Below are 26692 nucleotides of genomic sequence, written 5' to 3'. Positions count from 1 at the left end.
ATTTTGCTAGTTGAAGATATATTTACCGAGAAAGATTTTCTAGGTCAAAATATGTTGATAGGACTATTTTGTATCTGAATGAAAAAAGTATTCTAACCATACTTTTTTTACCAGCTACAATCTAGATGACTTACATATTAATAATTTATAATTTAGCTTACTCTTATTAGAGTAGGTTTATGATAGAATGTCATGATTTCTTTCCTTCAAATACTGCAGTTCAGTCAGATATATAAATTTCAATATGTGTTCTCTGTGCTTATGATTTCTCTTTGTTTTTTGAAGGGGAGTCTTACAAGGAACAAGGTATCTTCCCTACCTCAGGAAGCACACATACAACTCCAGGACCTCAGAAAGAGCAACTTGAACCAACTTTTCAGAGTATAGGATCTGGATCTCTTGATAAAGTAACAGATACACATATAGGAAAAAGTATATCTCAGTTACCTCAGGATGAGAGGATTGTGTCTGATAAGGAGGAGAGAACTTGTGCTGCTTCGAAGTCTGAACAAATGGATAGCATCCCATCATCTTCAAAAACCCCATTATCCAGGTACCGTGAGATGATCTTTAACAAATGTTTCTCTCCATTTCTCTTTCTCAAAGGGTAGAAGTAACCTATATGCAACGGATATAACATATATGTAAAGACTAAGTTCACTACTAAGGATGATGTTTTATAAACATATCCCTTTGTCAGTAATGTAAAGGGAAGGAGTTTTATCAAAGGAAATTCAGTAGTCAACATTTTTTTAGGACTCTTCAGATAAGTACACACTCCGTATAACAAGAGCTTAACTTTAAGCGCCGAAACTAACGTTTTACGTAGAAAATCTGCATTGGCATCTGCTGGTATGATGGTATACCAGCTACTGGTATATAATGATCAAAATAATAATGATACTTAGTAGATATGCTGATACCACTAATGTGGTATCACCTGTGCCATTTTAGCATTCATGGAAAGAAGTTGGTATTAGGAGTGTATCTTCCTCGATATTCTTGAATATCTTTACATTTGCATTTCTAGACCTGGCAGAAGACCCCTGGGATTTTTGTCTTTAATATGTTCAAAGAATAGTTTGGAGTCTGATGAACCTACTCAGGTTTATAATAAGAAACGTCTAAAACCTCTTATACCTATACCAAGAAAGAATTTGAAAAGATCAAATCCACTCACTGAAAGCCAGAAAAAAATCCAAGAGTCCTCTGATCAGCTTCCATCTCCAAGGGTTGTTGATACTCCATCTGAGAGTACTGGCAGTTCAGCAACTCAGGTACGTGATAACTGTTATATTTTATTGTTTGTATAGAATGGGTTAGAAATCAGATTCAACTAGGAAAAACATGGCAATTGGTATTTTCATTTGGATGTTAGAAATTATTTCAGAGCATCTCTTGTCTATCTTCTCCCCATCATATCTCACACTATGAGAGAAGAAGATCAGGTGTTGAATTAGGAAGTTACAGCTCCTTTAGTACAGAGCCATTTAAGCTGGCCATACATGGACACTTAATTGCCATTCCTTTAATGCAAAGAGCTTTCTGACCTGTGGAAGCAAAACAAAGCAGTGCTGATGTTTTATTTGCTTTTGGGGAAATGTCCTGACACCCATAAGAATTCAAGGAATGGTAAAATTAGAATTTGTTTGCATGTTTCATTTCTCTACATGCTGTAGATGTTCATATGGCAAGTCCTGGGATGGAAAAATAAATGAACTTGTATCCAAAACTTTTGAAGAGCATTGGGGTTGGTTACTTAGGATTTCAACACAGAAAAGGCTGGTGACCTTTTGGATAGCATGAGTCTCAAAAGGAGTACTTTTGTAAAGACTGTCTTTAAAATTTTTTAAAATACTTTATATTTCCTAGAATTATTTTCTGGAACCAGTATTTTATGACTCTTTACTATTGCCAAATTATTGTGGAGAACAGTTGTCACAATTACCAGCAATGTAACTATGTCAGTTAAGTCACATTCTTGCCAGCTTTAGATATTAACTTTTCAAAATAATTTTTTTTTTTTAATATAATAGTAGAGGGTAGAAATGTAATTTCATCTGTTTAATTTGCATTTCTTTTATTATTAGTGGCTTGGCTTTTTTCCCATACATCTACTAGATTTTTTTCTCTTTTTTTTCTTTTTTGTTCCTATCGTTTGCTGATTTATAGCTTTTGGGATCTAGGTGGTTTTCTTACCAACTTATGTGAGATCCTCATGTAAGAAAGCCACATACCTTTTAGTTCTTTACTGCAAGTAATTTTTTCAAATTCATTTACTTTTTTAAATTTTGTAGGGTTTTTATTTTTATTTTTATTTTTTTAAAGATTTTATTTATTAGAGAGAGAATGAGAGACAGAGAGCATGAGAGGGAGGAGGGTCAGAGGGAGAAGCAGACTCCCTGCCGAGCAGGGAGCCCGATGCGGGACTCGATCCAGGAACTCCAGGATCATGACCTGAGCCGAAGGCAGTCGTTTAACCAACTGAGCCACCCAGGCGCCCTGTAGGGTTTTTAATATACACATAAGCTTTAAATGTTTAGTCAAATCAGTTTTTTCTTTACAATTTCTTAAATTGCTTTTATGATTCGGAAGTTTTTCTCCATAGGTATAAAACGTTCAGTAAGCAGTTTTAAAACTAACTTTGTTTAGGGGCGCCTGGGTGGCTCAGTTGGTTAAGTCTGCTTCTCCTCCCCGCCCTCCTGCTTGTGCTCATTCTCACTCTCTCTCTCTCTCTCTAATAAATAAATAAAATATTAAAAAAAAAAAATTTATTTGAGAGAGAGAAAGAGTGTGAGTGTGGCAGGGGGAGGGGCAGAGGGAGAGAGAGAATCCTAAGCACACTGTTCTAAGCACGGAGCCCAACTCCAGCTGGATCTCACCACCCTGAGACCACGACTTGAGCCGAAATGAAGGGTCTGACACTCCACCATCTGAGACACCCAGGTGCCCCTCTCTTTTTTTTTTTTTAAATTAAATTTAAATTAAACTTTTTATTATGGGATAATTGTAGATTCACATGCAGTTGTGAAAAACAATACAGAGAGATCCCATGTACCCTCCATCCAGTTTTCCCCACTGTTAACATCTTACAAAACTGTGGTACAAAATCACAACCAGAATATCGACATTGCCACAGTCAAGATACAGGATTCTATCACCACAGTGATCCTGTGTGTTGTCTTTTACAGACACACGCACTTACGTTGCACCCCCACACTCTCCTTAACTTCTGGCAACCTGTTCTACACCATTAAATTTGTCATTCTGAGAATGTTATGTCAGTGGAATATTATATACAGTTGTGTAAATGGAATCATACATTTAGAATTCACTTTTTTTCCACTCAGCATAGTTCCCTAGAAAGTCATCCAGATGGTTTTATGTATTTATTCCTTTTTATTATTGAATAGTATTCCATAGTATGTTATCAGTCATGTTTATCCTTTCACCAATTGAAGGGCATATGGGTTATTTTCAGTTTTTGGCTGTTATGAATAAAGCTGCTGTGAACATTCATATCTAAGTTCTTGTGTGAACATAAATTCATTTTTCAGGAATAAGTGCCCAAGCATGCCCTCATTATTTTTAATGACTATATCATATCCCACTGTTTTGATGTACCATAGAACAATAATGGTCTCGCACTGGTAGGCATTTAGGTTATTCCTAATGATTTGCTGTTTCAAATAATATGGTAATAGCTAACTTATAAATGAGTGATTTTGCACATTTATCTATAGGTTGAATTCCTAGAAATAGAATTGTTGGATCAAAAGGAATGATTATTCTTTTGAGAGATATTGCTTGATTGTCTTCCATAGGGAATATATCAGTTTCTATTCTTAGCAGCAGTATAGGAGAGGGCCTTTTTCCTCACACTAGCATGTAATCAATTTTTTTCACTTTTGGAATTCTTCATAGATTTAATGAGCATATGAGTGAGGTTGAGTACTTCTTCATGTATTTGAATCATTTATGCTTTCTTTGTGAAACATCTGTTCATATGTTTGATTCTTTTTTTAAGATTTTATTTATTTATTTGAGAGAGAGAGAGAGCGAGCAAGCACAAGCAGGGGGAGCAGCAGAGGGAGAGGGAGAAGCAGGCTGCCCGAGGAGCAGGGAGCCTGATGTGGGGCTTCATCCCAGGACCCTGGGATCATGACCTGAGCTGAAGACAGATGCTTAACCAACTAAGCCATCCAGGCGCTCCATGTTTGATTTTTTTAAAAAAATTGCATCATTAGTATTTTTCATATTAAATTGTAGAAGCTCTTACATTAAAGAAAACCCTGGGGCGCCTGGGTGGCTCAGTCATTAAGCGTCTGCCTTCGGCTCAGGTCATGATCCCAGGGTCCTGGGGTCGAGCCCTTCATCGGGCTCCCTGCTCAGAGGGAGGCCTGCTTCTACCTCTCCCACTCCCCCCGCTTGTGTTCCTGCTCTCGCTGTGTCTTTCTCTGTCAAATAAATAAATAAAATCTTAAAAAAAAAAAAAAAGAAAAGAAAAGAAAACCCTTTGGGGTGCCTGGGTGGCTCAGTTAAGCATCTGCCTTCGGCTCAGGTCATGATCCCGGGGTCCTGGGATCGAGCCCCGCATTGGGCTCCCTGCTCCGTGGGAAGCCTGCTTCTCCCTGTCCCACTCCCCCTGCTTGTGTTCCTGCTCTCGCAATCTCTCTCTCTGTCAAATAAATAAATAAAAATCTTAAAAAAAAAATAAAGAAAACCCTTTGTGATAATGGTGTTTTTTATATATATACATATATATATATATATGTATATATATACATACGTATATATTTTTTTAAACCTATATGTCATTTGTCTTTTGATTTTGTGTCCAGTAGTTTTTGCCATGTGGACATTTTTAAAATTTTTACATAGGTGAATTTATCAGTCTTTTATGACTTCTGCCTTTCAGGTCATTTAAAAAGATACTCCCTTTTCTCCAGTCCAGGATTATTAAAGTGTTTTCCCATGGTATTTTAGAGTAGATTTTTTTTTTTAAGATTTATTTATTTGGGGGAGAGAGCATGAGCAGGGGCTGGGGCGGGGTGGGGGGAGGTTGGGCAGGAAGGGGCCTGACGTAGGGCTCAATCTCAGGACCCTGAGATCATGACCTGAGCTGAATGCAGATGCTTAACAGACTGAACCACCCAGGTACCCCTAGAGTAGATTTTTTAAAAAAATGTTTTTACATTTAAATCATTTGATTCATCTAGAATTTTGGTTTGACTTCTTTTTTTTCTGAGATGGTTATATAGTTGTCCAACATCATTTATTAAATAATCCAACTTGTCTCATACTAAATTTTGCAGTATATGTGTTGGGGATATTTCTAGTCTTTTTCATTGATATATGTCTGTTCCAATGACAATACCATGTTGTCTTAATTTTTTATAAATTTCTAAGTATGCTAACTTTTGATAGGATTGCTTTAAATATTTTTTTTTCAAGATTTTATTTAGGGCGCCTGGGTGGCTCAGTCATTAAGCGTCTGCCTTCGGCTCAGGTCATGGTCCCAGGGTCCTGCGATTGAGCCCCGCATCAGGCTCCCTGCTTGGCGGGAAGCCTGCTTCTCCCCCTCCCACTCCCCCTGCTTGTGTTCCCTCTCTCGCTGTGTCTCTCTCTGTCAGATAAATAAATAAAATCTTAAAAAAATTTTTTTTATTTATTTGACAGAGACACAGCAAGAGAGAGAGCACACAAGCAGGGGGAACAGCAGAGGGAGAGGGAGAAGCAGGCTTTCTACTGAGCAGGGAGCCTGATGTGGGGCTTGATCCCAGGACCCTGGGATCATGACCTGAGCCGAAGGCAGAAGCTTAACCCACTGAGCCACCCAGGCACCCCGATAGGATTGCTTTAATTTGTAGTTGCCTTGGGGTACTGTTCTGTTTTGTGGGTCTGTATTCTTATGCAGATTATTAAAATGTTTCATAATAGATTTGATGTTATGCTTTTCTGTATTAAAATTTTTTCATGGGAATTAGGGTAAAATAATGGATCGTGTGTACACTGTAATTAATCTAATCATGCCCACTGTTGTGTGTTTGTTGTGTCCAGTTTTATTATTTTAACTAATGCTTCAAAGGTTATCTTACTCATAAAATTCTTACTCTGTTTAGTATTATTTCCCTAATATAACAGCACAGAAATGAAATTATTGGGTCAAAGAGTATGAACATATTTAAAGCCCTTAATATTTATTATTATATTGCTTTTCAAAGAGATAGCAATTTAGATGACCACTACCAATATATAAATGTTATATTGCATACTTATTAATATTATCTTTTTAGGTTTCTTGTGATCCTCCCTTACCAAAAGAAGAATGTAAAAGTGGCCAAAACCGGGTACCTGAAGAGGAGCCAACCACAGTCTCTGAATATTTCTTTAGTGATATCTTTATCGAAGTAGATGAAACAGAATAAAAGTCTTTTTTTTTTTTTTTAATTTTTTTTAAGTCTAGGATTTCCAGAGTCAAATATCAACTAAGCAGTATTTAGAAAATGCATCACTGGCTATTTTTCTTTAGATTGATTTTGAATATCTAATGAGCTTGATTTGAAGCTCTTATAATCAGTGGAAAACATTGCTGAGGTTCCTTTCATTCTGACTGATTCAGCATTTTGGAAATACAAAGCAATTGAGACTGCTTCTGAGAGAGAAATAGCTTCTCTTGTTTACATTTTGACTCTCCTGTGCTGAACACACCATGGACATTTTGGAATGTTGTGGATAAATGTCTCTGTATAAATCACAGTGCCGATGTATTTGGAGGTGGATTGTATTTAGCATTTAGCGAACTTCTTTTGTAAAGGTTTTTTTCTGGGTTTTTTTGGGTTTTGTTTTTTGTTTTTTATTTGTTTTGCTGAAGGCCTTTACAGTTGCCTCTAAGTATATGAAAGCATATTGTGAAACTCCACTTTAGAATGGTAAATGTTAAAAACTTTTCTATTATCAGCTATTTGACTGGAAAATATGTATTTTTCTAATTTCATGTTGATGTTAACATTAGTCCTAATTGAACAAGTAGTATTTAAACTTATTTATAAAGATGAAACATCAAAAAGTTTATTTATTTTTAAATTTTTTATTTAAAAGAATATTCAGTTTTAATTATTTTCACCACTCAGATTATGGGTAAAGAAGACATTGACAAATTTATGTTTGTCCCATTTCCCTCTTTAATTTTAAAGATATTTAAAGTTATATCACTAAAAGTATTTGGATAGTAGATATGTTTTGAATACATTTTTTTCTCATAGTTTAGTATATTGAATTTGTACTGTGAAGTTTTTGTTTTTCTTATTTTTTGGATAATCTCAGGATTTGTATGGGGAAAAAAAACCCTTAATTTATGAGGGAGATTTACATTCAAAACTCAGTCCTTTTTACACACACACACACACACACACACACTCACACACATTCCTTTTTTTAAAAACTAATTTCTTGGTAGTTTTTTCCCCATTAAATTTTGCTTAAGGAACACTTAGGCCTTTAAGCACAGAACATAATTGTGATGTTAAAACAGAAAATAACATAATAAGACTTTATTTAGTCAGTGATTATCATCAATATTAAGGGTTGTTTTTAATTTTGAAATTTTGTTATTTACATATGTAATTCCATTATCCACCCAAGCAGATCTTTGGTGGTTCAAATCAAACTTCTCAAAAACAGATTTCTTCTTTTATTTGAAAAGCCTCAGAGCAGGAGTCAGAAACATTTTCTGCAAAATATTCTTGAATTTGCTGGCCACATGGCCCCCGTGGCAACTGTTCAATTCTGCTGTTTCAGTGCTGCTGAAAACAGCCACAAACAATACTGAAGGGATTGACATGGCTGGAATGGGCTTTTAGTTTGACCCCTACATTAGACAGTAATTTTCTTACCTTCAGGTGCTGACATTTTATCTACGACATACATAGTTGTCATTCAAGTTGTAAGTTGTGCATCACAAAACTGTGTTGATTGCATTACAAAATGATCAGTATTTCAACTGGGAAGATATTTAATGTCTAGATAATTGTGTTTATATATTGAAAAAAATAGTGGCCAAATTTCAAGTTCATTAGTAAAATAGGATATGGCTCAGCAAGTGTTAAAATAATCCTAAAATTGCTGTTAGAGCATTTCTTATTCATTGCTTTATAGTGAAATTTACAATTTAACTTTTTTTTGTCATAAAGGAGGATCTATAAATCTGAGTGAAAATTCTCAATAGGTATGCATTAATTTATTTCATGGGATTAATATGTCACAAAAATCATGGTAGTAAATCACATTGCTATTTTAATGCCCTGTTTTTATAAATTTTTTAAAGTCTCATATTCTGAAAGTTTCTTTCATTTAATTAATGTTAGTTTGGATGTTAAGTTGCCACAGTTAAACTATTATTTTATCCCTTGTGTAATATTTATTTTTTAACTTTGTTAACATCTGTCTCTTGTTCATCTATAATGAATTCATTTTATGGAAGATGTAACTTCTTACTATATATGAAATAATTTTATCTTTGGGCATTCATTGCGTAAGAGAATCAAGTCAGCCAAGCTAAATTATCCTACTATTACATCCTTAAAACTAATCTGGGAAAGTAAGAAACTTAATCATTGTATTTACCTTACAAGGTGGAAAGAATTAGTCACACCCTTTGTTTATATTCATGTAAAGATGATGTTGTGAAGAATTATTTTGTAAATCTTAAAGGTGGTATGAATAATGGTCTTTGTTTTCTTGACTTTTCTTCCTGAATACTTATGTCTTAGCAAGTGGTCAACATGATGGTTTTAAAAGCCTAATTGTTAGTAAATGATTAAGGCACAGTTAAAAATATGAATATCCACTGTTTACCACCATGTTATTCGAAATAGAAGTGACCATGTATACTCTCTTGCTTGAAGGAGTTTTTGACAAAAAAGCAATATCTGTCATTCGTAAATTTTCTTGTTCTAAAGAAAGCAGTTATGTTCTATAGATATAAATTATGTAAATAAAAGTTATTTTATACTATTTTTGTTGTTTTTTTCTTTTCAAATGACTTAAAGATATTACTGTTTAACCAAAACTTGTCAGTTTTTCACCTACAGCGTATACTTCCTTCCTTCTATAAAAATATAACTGGAAGAATTAATCTTTTGTCTTATATGCATGCTGTGAAGGATATTTTTTTGATCTTGTAAGAATAAAGAATAGACTTCCCCCTCCCTCCCATTCAGGACATGTGAAGAGTTGCTTTCTTGTTCATTTATTCCTGATATAATGAATTTTTAGATATAAGAACTCAATCTCTTTTACTCTTTTTTCTTCCTACTTTGTTTTCTCTGTAGAGAAAGACAAATGGGAAACTTTAGTCCTGTGCATAATATAATCCTGGACTTCTGAAGTCCAGGACAGAATTTTTATCTTGAATTTGGTCATATCATCAGAGCTATATATATGAACTGCCTACTTTGTCTGCTTGTGTTGAGAGACATTATGTGAAATAGAATAAAAGCCTCAAGAAATTCATATTTTTACTGTAATGATATTACAGAGTTTTAAGAAATCATATCACCCAATATTCTACCTATGAGAATTTCTCCTTTGGCTTCAGTGCCAGGAATAATTGGGCTTCTGTTCAACTGGTCTGATTTTTTTTTTTTTAATATGGGCTGTGTGAATCCTTGTAATATTTTATTTTTCAATGCAAAGCTAAATTTAGGGTCAACCTATAGCAAGATAAAATACTTCACATCACATGAGTTATGTACTAAACTCATTCTATTTTTTTATCCTCATTTCTACTCCCCCAGATTTTTAAAAACTCTCACTTTTTTAAAACAACAGGCTACTATTTCTTACGCTAGACACAGTACTAACCTTTTAGTATGCATTATTTCATATTTTTAAAAATTACTATACATGGCTTAAAAAGTCAAGTAGTGCTATATTTCAGACAAGCTGTTTCTTCTGTTACTACCTATTTCTAAATATGGTTATTCTGTTATTTACAGAATTTACAATGTTAGACATTGTTAACTGACTTTCTGTCATGGTACTTAAGAATTTTAGTTTTCTTGGGGCACCTGGGTGGTTGAGTCAGTTAAGCATTTGCCTTGGGCTCAGGTCATGATCCCAGGGTCCTGGGATCAAGCCCCTCAGTGAGGAGCCTGCCTCTCCTTCTCCCTCTGCCTGCTGCTCCCCCTACTTGTCTCTCTCTCTGTCAGGTAAATAAAATCTTAAAAAAAAAAAAAAAAAAAATTTTAGCTTTCTTAATTAAAACTCCCCTCCTTGCTTCCCTCTTAATACGTTAATCATAAGGTTTAGTCCATATTTAGTATTGTTATTGCATTAATTGTAATTATTCAGTGCTGTACCACTTTATGTACTAAGGTGACATGGTAGAAGCTTTTGTTTTTCTTGGAGTTAATTGCTTCACTTTTTCATTTGCTTTGGGTTTTGTTTTAACTTTCCACACCCTCCAGCAAGTGTGTAAAATGCCTCTGCATATAATTTTCCACATGGCCAAACCATCAGATAAAGTGTTTTCTTCTTTTTTTTTCATGGAAAACTTTCTGGAGCTCTTTCTTCCTGTTGTAAACTGGACTAGGGGCTTTACAGATCTCTATGTGCAGGACAGCTGTCCACATGAGACTTCCCTCGGCCATTACTGTGTGAACTTCCTACCTCTCTTTCCTGGTTTAGATTCTGTTTCTTGGGCCCATGCCATTGTCTTTCTTGATTTGTTTTGGAAGGCACATCTTCCACTGTTTACTGCAAAAGGGTACATGGGTGATAACATTATTTAAAACTTTGTGCCTGAAATTTCTTTATTCTACTCTCAGTGGGGCTATGAATAGAATTCCTGAATAATTTGAAAATAATTTTTACATCATTTTGAAGGCATGCTCCATTGTCTTCCAGTTTTCAGTGTTTTTAAGTTTGGTGCCATTCTGATTCCCTATCCTCTGAATGTGGCTTGCCTATTTACAGTTTTTTGACCTGGTATTCTGCACAATAATGAGCTTTGGTGTAAGCCTGCCCTCCTTTCCTGCCCCTACATTCATGCTGTTGGACACTTAATGGACCTTTTTAATAGGGAAACTCATTTATTTCCCTTCTGGAAAATGTTCTTGTATTATTGTTTTGATAATTTTGCCTGGGAAATGTTCTTGAATTATTGTTTTTGATAATTTTGTCCCTTTCATTTTCACTGTTCTCATATCTGCAATTTCTATTAATCTTTTTTACCACTTCTGTTGGCTTTTCCATTTCTTTTCTTCCCTCCTCTTTCTTTTCTTCATTTTTGTTGTTTTGTTCCTGTTTTGGGGAGGGGAGATTGTCTCAATTTTGACTTCTGGAGAAAAATTTAAGCATCTCTTTCTTTTTAGAAGTGACTTTGTTAGTCATAAAATTGGTAGGCCAAGACAGTCTTGATGCTTCTAACAAATTTATAGAATCAAATCACAGAATGTGAGTCATCAGGTAAAACTATCATCCTTTGACTTGGTTCATAATTTTGAGTCAACACTGTTTTCTTCAGTTAATGTTTTTAACGCATAGTTTGCATTTAATAAAATAAATAGATCTTACATACTCAGTTTGAGTACTGACAATACATACGCCTCTGTAACCACCCCACAAAACATTTCCATCACCCTAAGAAGTTCCCTAAGCCCCTTGCCCTCTCATCCACAAAGGGTAGGTTAGCCTGTTCTTAAACTTTGTGGACCACAATCACATACCATGCATTTTTTTTTTTTTTTTTTGTATTTAGTTGTTTTTGCTCAATATGTTTTTGGGATTCATCCCTGTTAGTAGTTGTTTGCTTTTGTTGCTGAGTTGTATTCCATTTTATGAGTATACCACATTATAGGAATACACCCTAATTTTGTCCATTTTCCTACAGGATTATTTGCAAATTTTGGCTGTTTTCAATAAAGCTATGTAAATACTCTTGTACAAATCTATTTGTAGACATGTTTGTATTGTAAATACACAGCAATATCACCTCATTCGTTAGATACACTTTTAAGTACTCTTTTTTTTTTTAAGATTTTAAGTAATCTCTACACCCAACATGGGGCTCAAACTCACAACCCCAAGATCAAGAGTTGCATTGCTCTATCATCTGAGCCACCAAGGCTCCCTAGTACTTGGTGTTCTTTGATACCATTATAAATGGATTTTAAAATGTTCTTTTCTAATTGTTTATTGCTGAAATATTCAAAAACAACTGATTTTTGTATTACAATTAAGATTTTAACAATGGCATTTTCTATAACATCCATTCATATTCTAGTCTTAAGGTTTTTGGTTTTTTTTTTTTTTTAAGACTTTATTTGAGAGATGTGGGGCTTGATCCCAGTACCCCGAGATCATGACCAACTGAGCCACCCAGGTGCCCAGTCTTAAGGTTTCAAACCAAGCCTCGGAGATATTAAAGCAAGCCTTTCGATATTATAGAATGCTATCTTACCACAACAGACAGAAACTCAATTATAATGATAAGATACACAGGGTAAGTATAAACTACTAAAATTTTAAATAAGTATAACATTAAGTATGAACTTAAACTGTTTAAAGATTTTATTTATTTGAGAGAGACAGCGTCCGAGAGAGAGAAAGAGCACACAAGCAGGGGGAGGGGCAGAGGAAGAGGGAGAAGCCAACACCCCACTGAGCAGGGAGCCCAACACAGGGCTTGATCCTAGGATCCTAGGATCCTAGGACCCCGACGAGATCATGCCCCGAGCAGAAGGCGGATGCCCAACTGACTGAGCCACCCAAGCACCTCAAGTATGAACTTAAATTTAAGTGCCAACCAGGAAACAATTGCTAACCTCTCATTTATCTTAATAAATTTAGCGGCTAGCAGAGTTACCTAGTCTCCTTATAACATCTGTTTTCCCATCCTAATAATTTCTCATTAAATGGCTACAAAGTTTATAATCTCTGGCTTTGATTACATTTTATAGCCAAGGTTTAAATTGGAAACGAGGCTAAAATTTTATTTCCACATTTCCTTCCCTTCTACAGATTTTTAAAATTCTTGGTCTCATATTTTTATTTCCAAAATCTTAATTTTTTTTCATAATCCTGTTCTTGTCTCATGAATGCAATGTTTTTTCATTTCTCTAAGTTAGTTTCTTCTGTTCCTTGTACTGCTGGTTTCTTCTGAGGTTTTCTTGGTTGCGGTGGGGGTCTTTTTTTCATTTTGAAAACTTTCCTCAAATGCCTGTTGATCCTTGGCTATCCATGCATCTGTTAGAGAAATTTTCTAAAAAGTTGATTGGGAACTTTTACAAGCTTACTGAAGTGTAGATAGGATATGTCAATTTGTAGGTTACACTGTAGGTGCATTATTTTCCAAGGAGCTTTTCCACTGGGAAACCTCAAATGTCACTCTACCCTTTCTGTGAAGTGGTAAGGTGTCTCTAGATTCCTTCCTATATAAACCTGGTAGCCAGCATTTTAGAACTTGGAGGAAAAAGGGAGTTGGGGAATGGAATTTCTTGAATTGGCCTCCAGACTTTCAGTTAATCTTGTTGGTTTCAATCTGGCACTTCACTCTTGCCTAGTGCCCCGATATTTGGAACATCTGTGATTCAGTTTCTTCAGATACTATATATCTCCTATCTCCTGGGCAAAGTGGGAGTGGAAACCTAGGATTCTAACTACTGCTTATACAGATTTTCAAGTAGTTTCACTGTCTCTTGGTCTCTCCCACCTCTCCCCACACCTACCCACACTTTCCTCTGTTCTCAGTACCACCAATTCCTGAGCCTTGCAGGGATTTCTGGGAGGCAAATCGACTTGTTACTTGTTTTTATCTTCCACTGCAAGCACTTAGATTTCAGCTTCCTTTTTTCCTGCTAAATTATTCCTATTTTTGCCTACTGTCTTCATATGTCTCCTACTTTATTTTGGTTTTTAGAGAGGCAGAGTGCACATGCAAGGGGAGGGGTGCAGGGAGAGAAGGAGGGAGAATCCCAAGCAGGCTCCACACCCAGTGCAGAGCCTGACGTGGGGCTCGATCTTACCACCCTGAGGTCGTGACCCGAGCCGAAATCTAGAGTCAGTTGGTGGCTTAACTGACTGAGCCATCCAGGTGCCCCATATCTCCTACTTTAATTGAAGGTGGGATATGAATTCTTTTTTGGTGTTCCTTTGTTGCCTTGGGATCATTTATGAGAGAAAGAAGTAAAAACATCTTTATTTCCATCATGAAAGTTGAAATATTGTATTCCCTAAAGTAAAAAGTAAACTGAACACTATGAACAAATGGACATCAACAAACTGGATAACTAGATGAAATGGACAAATTCCTACCAACACAAAACCTACCAAGACTACATCACAAAGAAACAGTAAACTTGAATAGATCTATAGTGAGAAGACTGAATCAGTAATTAAAAAAAAAAAATCAAACCCAAACTAAAACAAAACAAAAACCTCCAAAGAAAAGCACTGGACTTCATGGCTTCACTGGTAAATTCTACCAAACATTTAAAGAACTAACATCAATCTTTCACAAAAAATTGATAACACTTCCTGACCCGTTCTGAGGCCATCATAATCCTGATACCAAAGCCAGACAAAGATACAAGAACCTTATAGATCAATATCCCTAATGCATGTTGATGCAAAAATCCTCAAGAAAATACTGGTGAAATGAATTCAGCAGCATATTAAATGCTGAATGATAACTGAAATATACCACATTAACAGAATAAAGAAGAAAAAAGGTACACATGATCGTCTCAATTGATGCAGAAAAAGCATTTGACAAAAGTCAACACTCTTTCATGATAAAAAAAAAACAACTAGGAATAGAAGAAAACTACCTTAACATCATAAAGGTCACATATGAAAAATGCACAGCAAACATCATACTCAGTGGTGAAAGACTGAAAGCCTTTCCTTTGAAGATCAGGAACAAGGAAAGAATGTTCACTTTTGTCACTGCTAGTCAACATAAGTACTGGAAGTCCTAGCCAGAGAAATTAGGCAAGACTGAGAAATAAAAGGCATTCAAACTGGAAGGAAAGAAGTAAAATTATTATTTTGCAGATAATGAATATGTAGAAAACCCTACAGATCCCCCCCCCCACACACGAAAAAATTGTTAGAATAAATGAATTCAACAAAGTAACAGGATACAAAGTCAACACACAAAAATCAGTTGCACTTTTATACACTAATAATGAACAAGTTGAAAAGGAAGTTACAAAGACAATTCCATTTATAATAGTATTAAAAAGAATAAAATAGGAATTAAGGAGGTGTAAGGCTTGCACAATGAAGGGCGCCTGGGTGGCTCAGTTGGTTGGGCGACTGCCTTCCGCTCAGGTCATGATCCTGGAGTCTCAGGATCGAGTCCCACATTGGGCTCCCTGCTCCGCGGGGAGTCTGCTTCTCCCTCTGACCCTCCCCCCTCTCATGCTCTGTCTCTCTCATTCTCTCTCTCTCTCTCAAATAAATAAATAAAATCTTAAAAAAAAAAAGACTTGCACAATGAAAACTACAAAACATTGCTAAAAGAAATTAAGGAAGACACAAATACATGGGAACACATCCATGTCCATGGATCGTAAAACTTAATACTGTTAAAATGTCAATACTATGCAAAGGTGAGCAACAGATTCAATACAATTCCTACCAAAACCCCAATGACATTTTTTTTTTTTTTTTGCAGAAACAGAAAAACCCATACTAAAAATAATACGCAATCTCAAGAAACTGGCCCTAAATAGCCAAAAACAAAAACAAAACGAAACGAGAAAACATGAAAAAGAAGACAAAGCTGGAAGACTCACGAAGTTGTAAGACCCAGCGCCAGAAAAGCAATGGACACAGGGAGACACTGAAGAAATATTTGTTGAATGAATAAATATGTATCTCCTCTAAAGAGTTTTGTTTCTTAGGGCAGCTTAATGCCTGTTCAGTTTCCAGCTCTCATATAAGGATACGATTTTTCATGTCCCTTTCTATTAACAGGGGAAGAAGAAAACAGCACGTAGAAAATGAACTGAGACGGATCCCAGAGAAACCGAACCTTACCGGGCCAGCTCAGCCCCGAGAGAGGAGGGGTGGTAACCAAGGTAGCTCCGCCTCTGGACCGCGGAGCTCCCGAGCTCGCGAGGTGACAGGACCTCGCGGGGCTGCGCCTCTGCCCTGATTGGCTGAGTTCAGGGGGCGTGGTGCGCAGCGACGACCTGTTACGGCCGGCGTGCGCGGACACGTGCCTCGGCTGGCCTGAGAATCTGGGAGGATTTGGGAGGTTTCGGGAGGTTTGGGGCTGCAAGGAGAGCGGAGCGGTAGTCCGAATCCGGGAATCCGGAGGGGAAAGAACCGACTCTGAGCGTGCCCGGGCCCCTCTCTGGCGCTGGTCCTTCGCTCCCTGCCGGCTGTCATGTGGGCTGCCCTGAGGTTAGCCCTGCGGCCCAGCGCCCGCGCCTTTGTCCCCGGGCCGCGCGCTTATCACGGGGACTTGGTGGCCACGCTGGGCACCCAGCCAGACTCGGGCTCTGCCATCTACCAGGTAGGCTGGGTGAGCGCCCCGGCGGCCCGGGCCTGGAATCCCCTGGCTGAGCCTGTGAGTCCTCTTCCACCTGTCCGCCAGTGCCGGCCCGACTAGGAAGCAGGTGGAGGGTGGGCACACTTTAACAGCTCTTTTGTTTTCTCTGGAACCCCCAGTCCTGATTCTGGGACGCAGTGTAGGTCGTGAAGTTTGCAAAAGAAGATAATTCCAAATAAAATACATCTTAGTTCACTTTTAGCCCTGGCACTGTGCATTGTATCTTTGAAATCAGTGGTTCTCAAAACCTGAGTCAGCATTGTCAGCCGAGGAACTTGTTCAATGTACAGCTGCTTTAAGCCCCACGCTGGACCTTTGGGGGCTCTGGGGTGGGGTCTTGGTATTTGCATTGCTAATGAAATCCTCAGGACTTGGCGGTGGCCAGCTTTGGGAACCACTGGCCTACAACAGATAACCCTGGGTTGTGCTTAACAGACTTTAGTTGAATAGTTGTTAATAGAACGTACTTATCGCACACTATCTTGAATGGCCTTTTTTGGAATTGGGAGATATAGCAAGGTCAAAGAAACAGCTTGTGAAGTATCAGAGCCGGAAAATTTCACCCTGTTCCATGGTTTCTGAGCTTATACAGATAACGTTTAAATTGTACAGATAACTTTCAGAAAAGACATTTTGAATTGAAAAAAAATAAGCAGGCTGAGTCAGAAACAATAGCCAATAAGAGTCTTCCAAGAGTCTAGATTTTTCTGGGGTCAGGAAAGAATGTTTAATTCAGAAATATTAAGTGGTTTCTGTGGTCTAGGTAGTATTTTAGGTATTTGGTATAGGTGTGTAGGAATGGAATCATAATTTTGTGGGCAAGATGGACAAGAAAGCGTGTAACTGTAGTGCATTATGATAAGTGGTGTCTAAAGCTTGAAAAGGTAGTTACAGAAAGCTGCAGGTAGGAAGCGATGAGTGAGTTGGATCTTGATCGCTGGGTGAGAGCTGGCCAGGTTTAGGGCTGAGGAGGAAAGGCAAGACTATACAAACTAAGGGAGTTATGAGAACATAGATAAGCAAGTTATGAAAGAGTATAGTGGGTATGAGGACTTCGAAGTCATGACTAGGGTATGGAAATCATGGAGTAGATGAGAGTAGTGGAGGCCCTTGCATGCAGAAGCCACATTCACGTTTCATTTTGCTGGCTGTCTGCTAAGAAACTTAGGTGGAGAAGCCGCAAGATCCTACGGTCCTGGTAGAATCATCAGCGCGGTGGCAGTACAGAGGCTAGATTTCCTCCCATTTGGAATATGGCTTCTTGGCTGGGTGTTCTGGTTGCTGTAGGCCTTTGACTATTTTCTGGAGCTTCTGTAAGGTTATTTTAGCCAGTTTTGGGTCATTTTGGGGTGTCTCTGTGGAGAATGAAGGCCTGGAGCTTCCTGGTCTACCATCTTTTTCGGCTTTAGGTTCAGGCCTATGTTTTTGATGGTGGCTGTTAGCTAGGGGGTAGGGAGTGTGGGCCTGAGCATATAACTCCTTTCTCTGTGTCAGGTGTTTAATGTTCTGGTCTAGTCTGTGCACTAGTAATTAGGGAAGTAGTTGTGGTAGGATGCAAAAGGCACTGGTCTAGTCTTTCATGTGTCTTAAAAACTAACCACATATTTCCATGGAGAAAAAAAAAGAAACCTGAAGGGAAATAGGCGAAAGTGTTAACAGGGGTCCTTATGAGTGGGCAGATACAGTGTAACATATTGGTGTAAGAGCAAGGGTCTGGAGCTAGCGTGCCTTGGTTTAAATTCCAGCTCTACTACTTGTTAGCTGAGTGATTTGGGGCTAGTTACTTAACCTCTCTGTGCCTCAGAGGCAGGCTGTGCCTCAGTTACCTCAGCTGTACGGTAGCATTAATAATTGCATATGTCATAGAGTCATCAGGACAGTTAGTGACCACTTACAACATGGCCTGGGATATAATAAGCCCTCAAGAAATATTAGCTCTCGCAACTTTTCCTTCTTTCCACACCGTCATCTCAGGATCTGTTTAGCCAGCTTTTGCTTCAGTAATGCTGAATAGCAGACAGTCCCAAGATCTCTGTGTCCAAAAGAACAAATATTTATTTTTTGCTCTGGGATCTATGGGTTCGTTGTGGCAGTTCTTGCCCGGGCAGTGCGTCCGATGCAGGTCTGCTCTATTTGTTTTTGATTCCAGCACCCAGGCAGAAGGGACAGTGGCTACTGAGAGATGCTCCTGTCCTAATGGAAGGCCGGGGCACAGGAGGAGAGTATGGAAACACTGTCCCTCTTAGAGCCTCTGCTTGCAGTTGATACACTTCACTTTTGCCTACATTCCACTGGTCAAAGCAAGTAAAATGGACAGATTCATGGAGTGTGGGTGGGGAACTATAATCTCACACTGAACCTTGCTGTTATTAACAGATTATTGATATTCAATAATAGTCCAGAGGGACAGAAGAATTTTGAACACATAGTACAATCTGCCTTATGCTCTAGAGGTGGCTGCTTAAGTTCCACCTATTATGTATGAGTTCAGGTAAAGGAGGAGGAAGGGTGAGTAGGCAAAAGGACACCCTCACCTTGCTTGTTCTCTTTTTAAGAAGCCTTTCTAGAAGTCATGCCTAACAACTTCTGCCTGTATTTCCTTGGTTAGAATTAAGTCCCAGGGCCACACCTGTCTACAAAAGGAGGCTAGGATGTTAGTTTTTCAGCGGGGGCATGTTGTCACCTTGAATAAAAGTGGGATTTCATCATCAAGAAAGATGGGAAGAATGGATATGGATAAGCAGCTCTCAGTGCCTGCCACAGATAATAAATAGTATGGAGAGATTGGATGTGTTCTTCATATGTTGGATGTTAAAAGATTTCACTTAGGTGTACCCTTATCTTCTGGGACCTCTACCTACAAGTAGTAAACTTTTTTTTTTTTTTTAAGATTTTATTTATTCATTTGAGACAGAGAGGTACAGAGAGAGAGAGAGAGAGAGAGGCTGAGCAGGGGGAGAGGCAGAGGCAGAGGGAGAAGCAGGCTCCCCGCTGAGCCAGGAGCCCGATGTGAGGCTCGATCCCAGGACCCTGGGATTATGACCTGAGCCGAAGGCAGACGCTTAACCGTCTGAGCCACCCAGCCACCCCTACAAGTAGTAAACTTTGATGCAAACAACCCACAAGAGGGGAATAAAAGATAAAGCCATGCCTTGGATGGGAGGTGGCACATGGGAGCCCTGGCCACGGTTCGGTTTCTCTGCACAATTTTCTTAGTAGCTATGAATATGTACTATTTGCTGTCACTTCTTTTTTTTAAAGATTTTATTTATTTATTTGAGAGAGAGAATGAGAGAGAGCACGAGAGGGACGAGGGTCAGAGGGAGAAGCAGACCCCCCGCTGAGCAGGGAGCCCGATGTGGGACTCGATCCCGGGACTCCAGGATCATGACCTGAGCCGAAGGCAGTCGCTTAACCAACTGAGCCACCCAGGCGCCCTGTTTGCTGTCCCTTCTTATGGCCATGTGCTTCAGAAAGCCTTGGCAATTAGAGACAGTTTCCTTTATTTCTTTTTTTTTTTTTTTTTTATTTTATTTTTGACAGAGAGAGAGAGGGAGACAGCGAAAGAGGGAACACAAGCTGGGGGAGTGGGAGAGGGTCCTTTATTTCTTAACTGGGAGGCTGGCTTAGCTAGGGTAAAGACCCCTCATATAACTAGCTTTAGTTCTGATTGACTTTGTTCTAAATTGGGCGATGTCAGAGGCTGTAGTGATTGTATCTTGGGTTTGAGTACACTTTAGTAGAGAGTTACTTGTTTTCTCTGTGCATGTGGGAACTATTTTTCATCACTTCTAAACTTTGATGCCTGTGTTTTGCAAAGTTGACAGGAGACTGGGAGGTAGAGTGCAGGTGGAGGGAGGTCAGCTAATTCTTGATGAGCTGGGTGGGGGAAGAAACTAAAGGCACAGCAGAATCCCATCAGCCTCTCAATCTTCAAGGGAATGAGAACTTGTTAAAGGACACTGGGAGGATACACTTAGCATTGTGGGAAAAAGTCTATGGGACAAACAGAACATATCAAGACAAAAAAAAGATGGGAGAACTTACATTTCAGAAAAGACTTAAGAAACATCAGCCAACTGTGGCTATACAGACCTTCCATAGAGTCCTATTTAAATAAGCAAACTTTAAAAAACATCTATCCGCCAGTTGAGGAAATGTCTTCACTAATCGGATATTTGCTGTTTTTTTTTTTAAGATTTTATTTATTTATTTGACACACACACACACACGAGGAATCATAGGAAGGCAGAGTGGCAGGCAGAGGGAGAGGGAAAAGCAGGCTCCCCGCTGAGCAGGGAACCCGATGTGGGGCTCGATCCCAGGACCCTGGGACCATGACCTGAGCTGAAGGCAGATGCTTAACCGACTGAGCCACCCAGGTGCCCCTGGATATTTGCTGTTTTTAACAGATTATTGATATTCAGGAATGGTCCTCATCTTTTGGAGATTTGGAAATACTGGCTACAGAAGGAGTGCTATGTCTAGGATTTTCTTCAAAATAATTCAGGGTGGGGGTGCTGGGCAAGAAGGAAACAACTTTGGCCATATATGGATAATTAATTGTTGAAGGACATTGGCTACATTTCATTATGCTAGTCTTTTTGTTTTTGTATGTGTTTGAAAATTTCCATGGAAGAAAGTTAACTTTTTTTATTATTTATTTATTTGAGAGAGCGAGCTCGCAAGCATGAGCGGGAGTTGGGGGGTAGGGGAGGGGCAGAGGCAGAGGGAGAAGCAGATGCCTCGCTGAGCAGGGAGCCTGATTCGGGACTCGATCCCAGGACCCTGAGATCATGACCTGAGCTGAAGGCAGATGCTTAACCGACTGAGCCACCCAGCGCCCCAGCTTTCTTCCATTAACAACAATGACAAACCCCATTTAAGGGGAGCTGAAAATGTTAATGAAACCCCTACCTTTTCACTTTGCCATACTCTAACTTGTCCATTCGTATCCTAGTGCTGTTGAGCTAAGGGAGACTGAGCAGAAGATAGTATGTCATAATGAGTGGATGGACTTGCTTGAGAATTAGCCCCATATAATGTCACTGGAAAAAAACATTTTTTCTTGAATAAAAGTGGGATGAAAGAACATTTTTTCTTCATCTTATCAATTTTATTTATTTATTTATTTTTAAAGATTTTATTTATTTGTGAGAGAGAGGGAGAGAACTCAAGCAGGGGGAGCAGCAGGCAGAGGGAGAAGCTCACTCCCCGCTGAGCAAGGAGCCCGATGTGGGACTCCATCCCGGGACCTTGGGATCATGACCTGAGCTGAAGACAGAGACTTAACCGCTGAACCACCTAGGCTTCCCATCATTTTATCAATTTTAAACTAACAAAATAGGATTATTCCTAGGTAAATGTATTAACCTTTCACATACCTTGCTGCGATAATAGGTATTCAGGTTTTTTCTGCATTGGCACTGAATTCCTTTCCTTCCTTCCTTCCTTCCTTCATTCATTTACTTATTTATGTTAGAGAGAGTGAATGCAGGGCGGGGTGGGGAGGGGCAGAGGGAGAGGGAGAGAGAGAATCTTTTTTAAAATTTATATTTTTTAAATTTAAAATCAGTTAATTAACATATAGTATATTATTAGTTTCAGAGGTGGAGTTTAGTGATTCATCAGTTGCATACAACACCCAGTGCTCATTACATCATGTGCCCTCCTTATTGCTTATCACCCAGTTACCCCATCTCCCCACTCCCTCCCCTCCAGCAACCCTCAGGTTGTTCCCTATAGTTAAGAGTCTCTTACGGTTTGTCTCCCTCTCTGATTTCACCTTATTTTATTTTTCCCTCCCTTCCCCTAGGTTCATCTGTTTTCTTTCTTAAATGGAGAGAGAGAATCTTAAGCAGGCTCCATGCCCAGCATGCCCAATGCGGGGCTTAATCTTACAATCCTGAGATCATGACCGGAGCAGAAGTTGAGTTGGATGCTTAACCGACTGAGCCACCCAGGCGCCTCATTAAATTCCTTTTATTGAACTTGGAGTCACATGTGGAACAACATACGTGGCCTCTCTTTTCCTACAGTGCATTTTTCAGATTATCTTTTAATGATTACTAAAAAGTGAAGAGATACAAGGGTTAACAGTTTGGATGAGGTTCCTTTCCAGAAATGCCATAAACTCAAAATGAGCAAGTCTTTTGTTAAAAACCACAGAATCAGTCAGTCTGTGAATTGGAGAAATTGCTGGGCTGTGAGTGGCAGAGATTGGAAGTGGAATTCCAAACAGTGGCGCATTTGGGAAGGCTGCCTGCCCTGATGAAGGCACTTCATCATCCATGGGGATTCTTAAGAGCAGGGTTTCTGAGGTGTGCCCTGCTGGCTCACTCAGTACAGCACGCGACTCTTGCTCTCCGGGGTCATGAGTTTGAGCCCCACGTTGGGCCTAGAGCTTACTTAAAAAAAAAGGGGGGGGAAGGTCTCTGAAACACTAAGCCACCTATGAGGTGGATTTTTAACCTTAGAATAAAGGTAGAAGTTGGTAAGATAGACTTGAAGCAGAAAACAAGCAAAAAATAATAACTTTGCCTGTGCAGTGAAATAATCTGCTTTCCTTTCTACTTAGCAACATAGTAATCCGATCTTTTCCTCACCCTGTGGGGTGAGCAGCAGGTAGAGGGAGCCCAGGGCCTGAGGCCAGAGTAGCACCCATCTCTGAGCCCCAGGGTGGCAGCTGCAGCCCAGGGTCAGGTGAGAAAGCCGCACAGAGAAGAAGGCCTTCGGCTCCAGATGGGAGTTGGCCACCAACTCCATCTCCCAGAGCTCTTCTCTGCCTCCCCGTTTTGTTTATCCAAGGAGGCCTTCTCCTTACAAACTCCCTCCCATCTGCTGGATCTCTCACAGATGACGAAGGAGTTCAGGACACAGCCCCTGCTTACTAGGACTCGTTCTCAGCCCAGGAGGCTCTCGGGACAGAGGTAGCTCCCTTTACGCTTGGGATGTTAGGTTTTGAAAGGCTGCTGAAAATCTCTTCATACCCTTCAAGTGGCATTATACACGTTGCCGCCATGCCACCCCTCGGTGACGGGCGGGACAGACGTGCTCTGGTGCAGAGCGCTGTTTCGGTCTGAGGCAGTTCATAGAGTTAGGAGTTTCTGAATTGCCTAAATGTGAGTAAACAGGATCTGTAACCTGGGCTTAAGAGAAGAGCAAAAGTCTTGGCTTTCACTGCCTTATGCTATTAATATCAACAAACACTATGGAAATCTGAAGAAGTTCTGGTGATTAAAGAACTCTGCCTATTACCAAATCCCCTTTTTTGGTAGGTTTCCAGTTTGCCTGGAGTGGAGCTCAGAAATGGAGACTGTGGGCCAGCGTTGCTCTACTTTTGGTTGGACATTTGAATCCTTGGGGAACTTTTAAAGTGATTAATGCCCAGGCCATACCGGCAACCAATGACATCAGAATCTCTGGGGGTTTATTTTTGTTTTTATTTTTCAAAGCTTCCCATTGATTCCAGTGTCCAGCCCAGGTTGGGAAACAACGTTCTAGGCAGATTCTGGAGTTCGTTGCTGGCAGGTTGTCTGCCCTTGGACAGACAGGACTTGGTGGGCCTCAAAGGGAGGTAGTCACAGGGCTAGTAGACCGTGATTGGGACCTCCCTACCCCAGGGCAAAGGTTCTTTCCTAGCAGTATGCTGCTTCTCTCTTTTTTGCCTTCTGTTTCTTGCAGAGCAAGAGAATGTAGCAGAAACCTTGGCCTTGGGAGCTCTTAGAGCTGTAGAAAATAAGAAATACTAGAGTTCTATAAAGTCTGTAAATTCATCTAATTTTGAACAGCTGGAAAGCTGTGTAGTACTGTGTCATGGAAAAGGAATTAAATCAGAGATGTTAAAGACATTGTGGGGAGCAAAATGTGTTAGTGGTTCAACTCGGAATTTTCAAAAATAACTTGCTACTTATTGGTCTAAAGTAATGAGATGATCAGACAAAATTTACAGAACAGCAAAAAGTTAGGCCCTCTACCCTTTATCCACCTCTCACAGTTTATATTCTCCTGTATATTACTCTAGAGAATTTCTAAAGACGCACAAACATAGAGTTTTGTTCCCTTTTAAAACAAAATAGGACCTTTTTTTCCCCTGGGTTCTGCTTTTAAGGGTAATTTGTCAGTAAGCAAGTATTTCTGCATTGGTTAGAAACTCCTTGGGGCAGGGATTGAAGGGACATGAAAAGTAAGATGGCTTTCTAACTCTCAAAGGGCTTATATTCCTTAAAATAGGGAAACAAATAGAAATCAATGAAGTTCAGTTGATGCTTATGGAAGAAAGATGCTAAAATGAGTAGGAGTGACCAGAAATGGGGTTAGAGAGGAGAGGGAACATGATCTATGCTTTAAAGAAGGGTAAGATTTGGATACGTGGACCAGAGAGGGACGGCGGGAAGAGGAGCTTGGGCAAAGATGGACAGGCAGGAATTCATCTTTTCCATCCGATGGAGTGACACAACACAGAGGCCGCATGGGTGGGGGGTGGCCCTGTGTGAAGCCACATGGGGTTGGCATGTGATGTTCTCATCAACTCTTACTTTGGCTAAAAAAAAAATAATAATTGTTTTCTAATATTACTCTCCCTTTCTTTTTTTCTGTTTTAGGAAAACTATGAACAGATGAAAGCACTAGTAAATCAACTCCGTGAACGAGCGCAGGAAATAAGATTAGGTAAACATTCATTTATTCTTCATTTTATGCTGTTAATGAAGATGATCCTTGATAGTTATGGTTCTAGGAAAAACTAGTAGCAGCAAGCTTTGACTCTTTAAGACTGTGTTTGTTGGTGTGCTGACATTTTATTTTTTCCTCTTACTTGGCCAGTTTTTCTGCTCCTATAGCACTGCCAGCTGTCTGGGCAACAGTTAAATTTCAGATTCATCAATTTTTAAAGCATTGCTACTTATGGTTTTATTTTAGCCACAGCATCCACTGAAATTTCTGTTTTGCCTGAAGCATCTGAAACATTTTCTGTTCGTTATATTCATCCTATAAACTTATTTTGCATAATTATGCAATTTGTTATATAACTTGGAAGTAATTTCTATGTGGGTTTATAGCTAATTAAATGAGATTTCCTAAGAACTTTGCAGATTGTCATTTTTTTCTGTTAAGTTGTGGACATAATAGACATCCTTTTGCTTGGAAGAAATTGCATCGTGTGGGGAATGTAAAATATTAATGTATAAACAAATACCACGTTGAATTCTACTGTGCCATTATTGGTCAGTGTGACAATTTACTTTAGAAGGCTGGGTGACTTGAAACTGAAAGCCATTTCCAAAATAAGATTCTTTTTTTTTTTTTTTAAGATTTTATTTATTTTTGTGGGAGAGAGAGCGCAAGCAGGGGGAGCGGCAGGCAGAGGGAGAAGCAGGCTTCCCGCCGAGCAGGGACCCCGATGCAGGACTAGATCCCAGGACCCTAGGATCATGACCTGAGCCGAAGGCAGACGCTTACCCGACTGAGCCACCCAGGCGCCCCTCGATGCACGTAGTTCGAACAGTGCATGTAGCACAGTTGAAGTGACATTTGTGCTGTGCAGGCACGGGCGGACAGATGTGTTGTGATGTCCCCAGGTGACAGCGATTAAAAGATCCTGTAAACTGTAAAATGCTTCCTGATTTCAGGGATGTTAAAATGTGAACAAAATGTGTAGATTAGAATCAGTGCCATATGGTATACGAGACTGAAGGAAACAGGCTTTTTTATCTCAGAGTTTGTGGGAACGGAGATAGCACAGAATTTTTAAGAATAATCTTTGGAAAACTAATGTGCGGTGTCACATTGTTTCTGTGGCTGCCCACATATCCTAGGCTAGTTTATTTAATTTTTTTATTTTTAAAGATTTTTATTTATATATTTGTCAGAGAGCAAGAGAGAGAGAGCGCGCACAAGTGGGGGGGCGGCCAGCAGGCAGAGGGAGAGGGAGAAGCAGACTCCCCGCCAAGCAAGGAGCCCGATGTGGGACTCCATTCCAGGACCCTGAGATCATGACCTGAGCCAAAGGCAGACACTTAATCCACCGAGCCACCCAGGTGTCCTGTCACAGGCTAGTTTAAATGCCCGAGGAGCTTAATTCTGTGATCTGAGGATCTGCATCAAGGATAGCCCTCTTTCTGGGTTTTC

General features: G+C 39.4%; 2 protein-coding genes and 1 long non-coding RNA gene across 5 annotated transcripts in view; 2 read left to right on the top strand and 1 right to left on the bottom strand.

Annotated features, from left to right (window-relative positions):
* BDP1 (BDP1 general transcription factor IIIB subunit) overlaps positions 1-9015 on the top strand; it is a 93336-nt gene extending 84321 nt beyond the window's left edge. For both annotated transcript variants that reach the window (XM_078067214.1, XM_078067215.1), the window contains exons 39-41: positions 286-553; positions 1031-1277; positions 6297-9015. In XM_078067214.1, the coding sequence (XP_077923340.1) occupies positions 286-553; positions 1031-1277; positions 6297-6428 (647 nt within the window). In that variant the 3' untranslated portion in view covers positions 6429-9015. The remainder of the gene's footprint in view (positions 1-285; positions 554-1030; positions 1278-6296) is intronic.
* LOC144381123 (uncharacterized) overlaps positions 1-15971 on the bottom strand; it is a 56228-nt gene extending 40257 nt beyond the window's left edge. Inside the window, exons 1-2 of the long non-coding RNA XR_013445754.1 lie at positions 15804-15971; positions 448-618 (exon numbers count right to left, since the gene is read on the bottom strand). This is a non-coding gene — a long non-coding RNA (uncharacterized LOC144381123). The remainder of the gene's footprint in view (positions 1-447; positions 619-15803) is intronic.
* Positions 15972-16228: 257 nt separating this feature from the next.
* MCCC2 (methylcrotonyl-CoA carboxylase subunit 2) overlaps positions 16229-26692 on the top strand; it is a 66874-nt gene continuing 56410 nt past the window's right edge. The window contains exons 1-2 of one of the 2 annotated variants that reach the window (XR_013445753.1): positions 16229-16528; positions 25168-25234. Coding sequence is in view for 1 of the 2 variants with exons in the window: in XM_036072100.2 (XP_035927993.1) it covers positions 16400-16528; positions 25168-25234 (196 nt within the window). In the remaining variant the exon portion in view is untranslated. The remainder of the gene's footprint in view (positions 16529-25167; positions 25235-26692) is intronic. The other variant, XM_036072100.2, reaches the window with a different exon arrangement.

Source organism: Halichoerus grypus, chromosome 2 (genome assembly GCF_964656455.1).
Source record: "Halichoerus grypus chromosome 2, mHalGry1.hap1.1, whole genome shotgun sequence".
NCBI lineage: Eukaryota > Metazoa > Chordata > Mammalia > Carnivora > Phocidae > Halichoerus > Halichoerus grypus.
The sequence above is the reverse complement of the archived record's forward strand: the minus strand, read 5'-3'. Positions and strand labels throughout refer to the sequence as shown.